General features: G+C 34.1%; 1 protein-coding gene across 1 annotated transcript; it reads left to right on the forward strand.

Annotated features, from left to right (window-relative positions):
- Nucleotides 1–5,705: 5,705 nt before the first annotated feature.
- Nucleotides 5,706–7,620, forward strand: LOC119663413 (uncharacterized protein K02A2.6-like). The gene is made up of 2 exons (XM_038073017.1): nt 5,706–6,546; nt 6,623–7,620. Exons 1-2 carry the CDS (start codon nt 5,706–5,708, stop codon nt 7,618–7,620), a joined length of 1,839 nt encoding a protein of 612 aa, XP_037928945.1.
- The last annotated feature ends 4,072 nt before the right edge of the window (nt 7,621–11,692 follow it).

An 11,692-nucleotide genomic window follows, 5' to 3' on the forward strand; every position in this document is an offset into this window, starting at 1 on the left:
AATATCACCGAAGTAGTCATTGGAAGTAATCCCCTTGAGAGTTTCAAAGAATCAATTGCCATTGATGTGCCATCCCAGTCATACTAATAATAATTATTGCATTTAATTTCTTTCTTTTTATATATATTATTGATTTTTTTTTATAAATAAATTGTTCTGAAAACTATAATCACAATCTTTTATTTGAGAAGTCCGGTTCTTGTAAATATAAATTTATTGTAACGACTCCTAGAAGAGGCTGAGGTTACCCCGGCAAAGAAAATAACGAAACGGAAAAATCTGTGTCGTTACAAAGTAAAAATGTAAATATACAAAATAAAAGCCGTCTTTGACAATATGTTTTAAGTCTATATTTTAAGGTTTGAAGGCATATTTAACCTTCATGCAACATTTTTTTGGTGCAGGCCAAAAATCAAATCAATAGGCAAGTTGAAAAATCAGCTGTTTGAAATGAAAAGAAATGAGCCATTTTTAAATGGCTAATTCAAAATGAGCCATTTTCGGCCAGTGGAAACGCCAAATTAGGCAGTTTTGCGCATTATAATCACTAATGAGCATGATTTATCATACCAAGAGCTTTCATATTAATGAGCCCATTTACAATCAATCGGTTCATTTTAGACCAAAAATATCGAATGCAACTCTTAAAAATAAATTTTCAACAAAGGAAATGACCAAAATTTGAAGTATGTGTCATATATTTTAAATATAAAATGTGAACAAACAACAGCTGACCTGTAAACAAGCACACTGAGATAGCAAGTATTAAATAAAATCTGTTTTTATTCATTGAATTATAAAAAATGTATATAAATAATTTAATATATCAATTATATATTTAATTTTTTAGTATGACATATTATTACGTGAAATTTGTTTATTTCATGTTAGTAGCAAAAAGAAGTACGTACTAGGATTTAATAAAAAATTTTTTCATAACTTAAATATGCAATACATATTTAAATAATTGATTTTAGATTTAATTAATTCAAATAGTATTTTTAAACATTAAAATGAAGAGACGCAGAAACGTGTAGGTGGAAAGTGCGTAAAATTATGGGAGGAAAGACTTCCACAATTACGGGGCGCCCGATCTTCACAATAGAGGTTTCGTGCCACTTCCTTAGAAGTGCAAACAAAGCTCTACAACTTTACACAAACGTAAAGAAAAGTATTTCATAAATGAAATTAAAAATTCAATAATAATTTGTGTATTGAAACTGTTTTGTTTTTTATTATGTTACGTACTTTCATATAATAAAAAAAGATTTCAATTTATTTTTATAAAGTTGCTGTTAATCACTTCAATTTGCTTGTTTGTTTATTTTAAATCAGGAAAGAACAATAGTGTGTCGGAGTTTCAGGAGGGGCGCCATTCGACTAGAACTACTTCCATATATTAAAGAGATTTCTAGACAATTTGTCCATACATAACACTACAAAATTAGTGTTTGAAAGTATTGCAGGTGAGTTTTCACAAATTTGTTTAAATTCTTCAAAATAATGAATGTGTTTATTAATTAGATCAGGGGCCGTCATCAAAGGATGCATCATAGCTGTCGTCATGCACATCTCCACGTTTATCGGTAGATCCAATATCATTTCCACGTCTATCGGTAGCTCCAATATCTACGTCAAAAGATTCTGAAACACCTGCAAAAAACAAAAAAGATAAAATGAATGAAAGAGGCTTTCTATACACTCGGCTCACTGGAGACAATGACTAGGCATTTTTGATGCGATCAACTGTTATTATTTATTATAATTTATAGTTATATATAATTTTTAGTTATTTATTAATATTATTAAATAATGTATAACTATTATCATCATTATATCATCATCATTATATGTGCTTTTTTTTTTGTAAATATTTGGGATAGTTAGAATAAGTTATTTAGTCCTACAAAATTAAATAGGTATTAGGATTAGGTTAATTTCTAATAAAACTTCCTAAAAAAATGTAGCTAAACATCGTCTTATTTCCTATTCATCAACTTATTTCCTCGCAACGATTTAACGAGCTGACAAAATTGTCAAGAGCTAGAGATAGTATTGATTTCCTAAAGTCTTTATGGCTATAGCGTCTGCCACCACAAGTATGTGCTATCTTGCAGGCATCGATCGTTGACCTGGTAGATTTATCGAGAACTCATCAATTATCAGGCAGGGGGAGCCGCACTCACCCACAAACTTCAAGTCAATCCGATTGGTGCTGGTTTCATAGCAGATTTGGAGCGCAAGTGCCGACAGCCAAGTATCTATATAACAAACGCAAAGGCAAAAAACTAAGCTCGTCTCAATCGACGTCGAGCTGATTATAGGACAGCACTATTATAGCTTGATTCTTTATACAAGATCCGGCAACGTCGACATCATCGATTTCTCATCGATATGGGAGCGGATCTATCGGTACAGCCGAAGAAGTACGGTTTTAAGCGAGGTAATATTGAGTTTCTGGATCATGTAATCGACGCCAATAGGTTTCGCCATCTAGAAACTAAAGTACAGGGGGTACGTGAGCTCCCTATACCAAAAAGGGATATACCTATTATGCCGTTTCAAGGGATAATAAGTTTTTATCGTCAATTCTTGCGAGCTGCGTACATAGTCATCAACGTTTGTTTTACTAATGCCTGAGAACTGCAAAAATGAAAAATCAGCAATCGCCTGGTTGTCTGATGACATAGTGACATTCCAGCGGTATAAAAATGAACTAGCACAGGCCACTTTTCTTAACTTTATAGCGCCAGAAGCACAATTTACGCTTACGACAGATGCCTCAGGAGATGCAGTTGGCGACGTCCTCCAGCACGTAGTGGATAAACTGCATCAGCCATTAGCGTTCTACTCAAAAAAGTTGCTTACGATCGAGAGTTGACAGCGATTTATCAAGCCACCGAATATTTCCGATATGTGTTAGACGGTCGCGAGTTTACTATATTCACTGACCATAAACCACTCGCATATGCCCTTCAGCAGGCCAGTGAAAACGCATCTCCTAGACAAGCAAAACAACTTGAATTTGTGAGCCAGTATTTTACCGATATGCGTCACATAACTGGCGCTGAATCCATTCTAGTGTGAAACAAGCGAAGTAGAAAGAATTGCTATTGACCAAGTAAGAGATCCGGAACTGCAGGAATAAATAAACGACCAGTCTGGGAAAGCTTTAAAATTAAAGAAATGGAAGTTACCAAATTCAGACGTTAAACTGTTGTTTCCAGGCAGTAGATATTGTCCAAGCTTCGTCTTTCAAATCTAAGGTGTAACACTAGGGTGGCTCACGTTATAAAGGGGAAAATTAAAAATGAAGTTTTGAATGAGCGCACCCCCTAGAAATATGCCATTGACCAAAAAAATGATATTCCCAAAGTTTAGGAGCAATAGGATTAAAAATGACGTTGCGCCACTCGAGCAAAGTTGGGTTTTCAGTACAGAAAACAGAAATTTTTCAATTCAAAGTCATTTTTTATCTTTGTTACTTGTTTTATCTATCATTTGATAGATAATTAAAATATCTTTTTAATAAGATATTGATGAGTAAAATCGGTTAAAAATTATGCGCAAAACACAATAATTAGTTGAGCGACTGTGCTCTGTTTTCTATTTCATACCTTTTAGCTGGCATGCACAATTACGTAATAGGTATATGCTACGATTTAGTTCATTATTTATAAAAAATTATAATTTCAAGAAAACCCTTTTTTCAGTAATTAATATATTGTGTTTATTATGTTTTATAACATAAATCTGACTATGTGAAGGACAATTTTTATGATAATGTTCGACTACTTGCAGAACATATTGTTTTTCCTCTTCATATTTTGTCAAAATCGAATTATAATCCATCATAAGCCTAATTTCTCTTTCTACTCAATCATTTATCATATGAAATCTGGCACAGAATTCAAGTGCATCTCTATAATCTTGCGTCTCCATCCATGGCGAAGGATCGAAACTGATAAAACTATTAGATAGGCAAAAACGATCAAAAAAATTTGTTATCTCTTCGGTCACGAAATTAATAAGGTTCTTTGAGGAAAATTACTTCATTAGTGGGTTCCCACTCTTTATCTAACCAGAGATAGCTCGGAGATTGGATCTGTGACCGGTAACTCTACAGTTACTATCTACGCAGATGGCTTAAAGATGGAAGGCGGTACGTGAGCAGGTATCTTCTCGAAAGATATGCAGATAAGACAGTGCTACCGAATCCCTGCTACTTACAGCGTCCTTCACAACGAGATATATGCTATCGAAAAAGAGGTCGTCCTTCGAATATCACGATTTTTGCAGATAGGCCGCACTGAAAGCAATTGAATCTAAATTCCAAGATAGTATTAAAATGTCGCTATTCACTGATGAGCATCAAACATCATAAGGTTTCTTTTTGTTGGACATAGTACATTTCGAATACTTGGACATAGCAATATTGAAGGGAATGACCCAGCAGATGAGATGACTTTTTGAACAAATCAAACTAAGTATGAATAAATTTTAAATGTCTAATATAAATGTATATGGATGCCAAAAAACTGTATAATGTTTATATAAACTTTCAATATTTTTTTGGTTTTAAGAATTGTAACAGACTTCACAAGACACGTCTTATTTAAAATAATTTTTTTTAAATAATTACAAAAAGTCACCAAAAATTCAAACTATTAGGAAGTAGTTCCTTTTGAGGTAAAATATATGCACAAATGTGCAATAAAAACATACATATTCATATACTGCAGACTTAATTTCTCCAATATCACATTTGCACATACATAGTGATTTTTGTTGTGCATTTTGCAATAAAAAAATAATATTTTCTATTATTATTATTTTCTTTAAGAAGATAAGAAGATGTATGTGCTAAAATTGTTTCAGGGATTTTTTTAATATTCACTTCGTATATTAATGAAATATACAAATAAAACCAAAAATCCAAAAGAAACATGCGTGCAAAAACAATTGTGGGTTGCAATGAGTATGAACTGAACATCATACCAGTTGTGATTCGATCAAACATTGTTGCATGAGGTTGGGTGGATTTATTATAAATCCACCAGCAAAATTTTGTATGCAAGAATAAACCATTCTCTTTTCATTTTCGATTTTTGACCAAAATGAACCATTTGAGGCCAGTGTCAATACCGTCCCAACGACGTTCGAATGCATTCCAAAAAAGTTCCAAATGCAAAGGAACACATTCTTCTTTCTTGAAAACGATGCACCTCTTATTAGAACTTCTACTTCCCAAAAAGTAATTAACCGTAGTTAATAATATTGTCACCCTTAATAAAACGATTTCCGAACACATTCGTGTAGAATGTGTTCGGAACATGTTTATGTTTTTTCCAAACACACAATGATACAATGAAGGAGAGAGTTAATTTCTTGGAAAAAACGTTACGTGAACTGCAAACGAGTCAGCAGAATTTCCAGCCACAAAGTATATCTTCTCCAGTGTATATGAATGAAAATAAATCTAAGGCAGAATTGAATGTAAGCAACGTCACGACAATGGGAGTGCCGATTCCTAATGTCAATATGCAGGAGCAAAGGCCAATAATGTCAACGTCTGTAAATAATTTTATGCCAATATCGTCGGGAATGAATACATTTCCGGTTAATGCGCATAATATAAACCACAGTATGCAGCATTGGGGTGCATGCCAGTTGGTAGTGTTCCAAGCACGAGTTATATAGGTAATATGCGGCATGAACATATGAACGGAGGTCATATTGCATATTACCCACCATACGCGCAAAATCCTTATGGAAACGTTAGAGAGATTGTAACCCTTTTACCTGAGTTCAATCCGTCAAGCGACAAATCTCTTATGCCAAATCAGTTCATAAAACGGAACGATATGTTACGAACTACATATCGTTGGGACGATCAAACATTAGTATTTGCAGTGCAACAAAAGTTGCAAGGATACACAAAATATTGGGTTAATTCACAAGACGTGTTTCTTTCTTGGACGGAATTTGCTACAAAATTTTTGAAAGACTTTGCTTCTACAGAAAACATAGCAGACGTATACTTCAAAATGTCCCAAACGAAGAGACAATTTAATGAAAGTCCGCAAGAATATTACTACAAAATGATATCTATAGGTACTCGTGGAAACGTACCCGAAAATGCAATTGCTCGGTATATAATTAATGGCATCAATGAGCCACGCTTAAAGCAGAAAATCTCGAATGAATACACTCTCTGTAATGAACTCTTACGTGATATAAATATTTATACTGTATATAATGATGTTCAAAACTTTAACGAAAAACCAAAACCTAAATACCCGGTAAATACTAATCACGATCTTAGAGACAATTCTAAGATACAAACACTCCAAAATAAGGAAAGCGAGACGACTAGAAAAGTCAAATGTTTCAATTGCTCTAGAATAGGCCATTATTCAAACAAGTGTCCTGAACCACAACGTAAAGAGCGTTGTTCAATATGCAATCGCACTACGCATAAGGAGACCGATTGTCCTAGTAAGAAAAACAATGCCGAGAATAAACAAACGGTTAACAAAATTGAAAGTACTTGCGAAAAAAAGAAATGAGCTCGTGACGAAAGTTGTAAAAGTAAATCAAAAACCGACGCGATCATTTATAGATCCTGGTAGTGCATACACTCTAATTCGTGAGACATTTGCAAAAGATTTTAAAAATGAAATATTGCGTTGTTCTGTAACTTTGAGTGGTTTCGCCGATGGAAAATTTATCTGCACCTCTAAAATAAATGCTGTCGTAGATTTTGATAATAACGAATTTATAACCGATTTGTTGATCGTGGATGACGGAAAAATACCCGAAAATATTTTGCTGGGTCGTGATGTATTGTGCCGTGAAGGTAAACGTCTTATCATAGAGGGAGACAAATGCCATATAGAAGATCTGCAAACATCGGTAGAAATACCGTCGGATGTACGCAAACAACTTAAAGGTCTACTCTCAACGTACCGTGGCGTTTTTGCAGAAAGTATGTCTGAACTAGGCAAATGTGTTATCAACAAAATGAGTTTTAAAGTCAGCACTGACGTACCTATTCGGGAAAAACCATATCGGATAGCATTTGCCAAACGCAAAATCGTTTCGGACATTGGTCTTGATTTGCTTAAAAATGACATCATACGCCCTTCGTCATCACCGTATGCCTCATCCGTGGTTCTGGTAGAAAAGAAAAATGGTGAGCATCGACTCTGCGTAGATTATCGTGCATTAAACAAAATCATTATTAAAAATCCTTACCCTATGCCAAATATGGAGGAGCAGTTTGCTCAGCTCTCAGGTAACAGATTCTTTACGACACTTGACCTTCGCATGGGATATCACCAAATAGAAATTGAAGAGTCCTCAAAACAATATACAGCTTTCGTTACTACGGATGGTCATTTCGAATACAACAGAATGCCATTTGGAATGGTTAACGCCCCTGGAGTTTTTCAAGAGACAATGGATAAGATTGCGTCGTCGATGGGCCGTGGTGAAGTTCTAATTTATCTCGATGATGTTATTATACCCAGTAAAAGTATAGAAGAAGGTATAGAACGGTTAGAAAAATTTCTCTGTTTGTTAAAAGAGCAATTTGACGCTAAGGATGTCCAAATGTAAATTTCTTAAAACGGAACTAATACACCTAGGGCACGTTATTGATCAAAATGGAATAGCACCAGGTAATCAAAAAGTAGCTGCAATTAAAAATTTTAAACAGCCAACCAACGTAACAGAAGTACGAGGCTTCTTGGGTTTGACTGGATTTTTCCGCAAATTTGTTCAGGATTACTCAATCATCTCAAAACCAATCGCGATGTTGCTACGAAAATCAGAACAAGAGTTCGTAGGGGGTGTTGAGTAGAAAAATGCATTTGACAAACTTATAAATATGCTATGTAGCGGTCCGGTTCTAGCTCTGTACGACAGTAATGCTGAACATGAAGTGCTCATGTTCACTTCATCGCTTATATCGACGTACCGCTGAAGGTCTACAATTTGTTGCACCAAAAGCTGTAAGATGGATCACGAGGAAGTAAACGCGAGGGTACTCTGCACTATGACGACGTTGAACCGATACCTTTCCGTTTGATTCACATCGATCACCTCGGATCTTTCATTAAAAGTAAAAGAGGTAATAGCTACGTTTTGGCTATTTCAGATGCTTTCTCGAAATTTCTGATTGTGAAAGCTGTACATAATACAAAAACAACTCCTGTAATCGCCGTTTTAAACGAGATGTCCAGCTATTTCGGGTTACCTGCAAAGATTGTTACTGATAGGGGTACATCGTTTACATCCACTCAATTTGAGGAGTATTGTGACAACAATAATATTCAACATGTCAAAACAGCTGTACGAACGCCGCGAGATAATGGACAAGTTGAGAGAGCTAACCAGATAATCCTATCATATCTGCGAACATCGAACAAAGGTCCAAACAATTGGGATCTGAATTTACGGAATTCACAATGGGCAGTGAACTCACAAAAAAACGCAACTTCTGGTTTCAGCCCAAACGAACTAGTGTTCGACTTCCAGCTGCGCGATATCCTCCAAAATCGATTGTTAGCTGCCGTCCATGCCGACGCGGAAAACCCATTATCAACCATTACAATCAACGAGAAACGAAACCTAGCCGTCAGGAATATTGCTGAGGAGCGTGAAAAGTGGAAGCACCGTTTCGACGAAAAGCATGCCGAACCTTTCCTGTACAATGTTGGTGATCTCGTAGTGCTTGAAAACGAACCGTCAGCCACAGGCGAGTCACGAAAATTGGAGCCGAAATATCGAGGTCCATATATCGTAGTCAATGTACTTGGAAATGACCGATACCAAATAGAAGATATCCCAGGTATCCAATTGGCTAAAAGGAAATTCAATTCTACGTTCGCGTCAGACCGAATGAAACCGTGGTGCTACAATTCTCCGGAGCTTGATGCTTGTGAAATCGAGGACGATTTATAGCAGGATTGGCCGAATTGTCACCCTTAATAAAATGATTTCCGAACACATTCGTGTAGAATGTGTTCGGAACACGTTTATATTTTTTCCAAACACCTTTACATGTCAAACATGACAGTTGAGTCGCACCTAATACGGCGTTTACATTGGCCGAAAATGGCTCATTTTGGTCAAAAATCGAAAATGAGTATCGAATGGCTCATTCTTGCATATAAAATTTCAAGCACAAAAATGAGCAATTTTCTCACATTCTGTATGAATGACGTTCGAATGCATTCCACATACGTTCCAAATGCAAAGGAATCCATTGAACATACCCTAAATGAAAGCTCTTCATGGCATTTTGACAGTTTGAAAAGCTGTTTTTAACATATTTACAAAAAAAGGTAAACAAATGTTTGGTGGTTGCATTTTCTTGAAAACGATGCACTGCTTTTTAGAACTTTTACTTCCCAAAAAGTAATTAATCGAAGTTAAAAATATGTTTTAAGTTTCTAATGTAAGGTTTGAAGGCATATTTAACCTTCATGCAACATTTTTTTGGCACATGCCAAAAATCAAATCAACATGCAAGTTGAAAAATCAGCTGTTGAAATGAGAACAAATGAAATAGAACGAATGTAAACACTTTCAAATGGCTCATTCAAAATGAGCCATTTTCGGCCAATGTAAACGCCATATAAGTTCAGTGTGCTAATGAGTTTTTAAGAAAGCATAACAACGCGTGTTCTTCTCTAATTAAAAGTTGTAAGGACTAAATTTACATAAGTAAATTTTGCCCTACATAAATACACACATCGTTGTTTATTCCAATGAATTGTAGTACAAAATGAATTGTAACAAATTGTAATAAAAAAAAAGAAGTAGAAGTCTGAAATATATGAATAAAATTAAAAAAAATGTATTTTATTCGAAATCTGATACATACTTTCTTTTAATTTGCATTTGCACAAAACTCAAACAACAGCTGCCCACACTGCACACTACTGCAACGCGTGGAACTAAGGAAAGATAAATTTAAATATAAAAGTATTCAGTTAAAATATAAATACATACCTGCTAATGTACTGCCACACATTCTAATCCGAATTGTTATTATTAAATTATTAATTATGAGAAATTATTCACAAATTTTATAAATATCAAAAAGAAACACCACGAGAAAAATTGCGAAAATTATAAAATCAAAACATAAACAAACGTCAGAAACGTCAATAGAAATTCGCCGCAAAGAGATAGACAAGATCTGTTGAGCGCACAACTTGAAGAACAGTATGAAAGCAAGACATACAAACGGGAAAATAAACAAAACTCCACAAAACAGCAGAAAACAATTGTATGTGCGCTACACAAAAAGCTCGTCTGATCTGTATAAAAGACGACGCATTTTTGGTAAGGGGAGAGAGTCTTGTATGATCACTGAGTGGCATTATATGTCAACTAATAAAATAAAAAAATAAAATATTATCTGACACAAAGGCGGTGTTAAGTCATGTGTATAACCTAGTACAAAGTCTATATATAATAGTTTACGAGCGTAAGGCGGTTTTAAGTCAGCGAGCTTAGATACCATTATATATATATTAAATAAATAAAGCGTATATTCCTTAATATTCTTTTCAAACAGGTGAACATAGAAGCCAACTACAAGACCAGAAAAGACCTTTTGGAATATCACCGAAGTAGTCATTGGAAGTAATCCCCTTGAGAGTTTCAAAGAATCAATTGCCATTGATGTGCCATCCCAGTCATACTAATAATAATTATTGCATTTAATTTCTTTCTTTTTATATATATTATTGATTTTTTTTTATAAATAAATTGTTCTGAAAACTATAATCACAATCTTTTATTTGAGAAGTCCGGTTCTTGTAAATATAAATTTATTGTAACGACTCCTAGAAGAGGCTGAGGTTACCCCGGCAAAGAAAATAACGAAACGGAAAAATCTGTGTCGTTACAAAGTAAAAATGTAAATATACAAAATAAAAGCCGTCTTTGACAATATGTTTTAAGTCTATATTTTAAGGTTTGAAGGCATATTTAACCTTCATGCAACATTTTTTTGGTGCAGGCCAAAAATCAAATCAATAGGCAAGTTGAAAAATCAGCTGTTTGAAATGAAAAGAAATGAGCCACTTTTAAATGGCTAATTCAAAATGAGCCATTTTCGGCCAGTGGAAACGCCAAATTAGGCAGTTTTGCGCATTATAATCACTAATGAGCATGATTTATCATACCAAGAGCTTTCATATAAATGAGCCCATTTACAATCAATCGGTTCATTTTAGACCAAAAATATCGAATGCAACTCTTAAAAATAAATTTTCAACAAAGGAAATGACCAAAATTTGAAGTATGTGTCATATATTTTAAATATAAAATGTGAACAAACAACAGCTGACCTGTAAACAAGCACACTGAGATAGCAAGTATTAAATAAAATCTGTTTTTATTCATTGAATTATAAAAAATGTATATAAATAATTTAATATATCAATTATATATTTAATTTTTTAGTATGACATATTATTACGTGAAATTTGTTTATTTCATGTTAGTAGCAAAAAGAAGTACGTACTAGGATTTAATAAAAAATTTTTTCATAACTTAAATATGCAATACATATTTAAATAATTGATTTTAGATTTAATTAATTCAAATAGTATTTTTAAACATTAAAATGAAGAGACGCAGAAACGTGTAGGTGGAAAGTGCGTAAAATTAT

This window comes from Teleopsis dalmanni, unplaced genomic scaffold (genome assembly GCF_002237135.1).
Source record: "Teleopsis dalmanni isolate 2A unplaced genomic scaffold, ASM223713v2 unscaffolded_contig_0376, whole genome shotgun sequence".
NCBI lineage: Eukaryota > Metazoa > Arthropoda > Insecta > Diptera > Diopsidae > Teleopsis > Teleopsis dalmanni.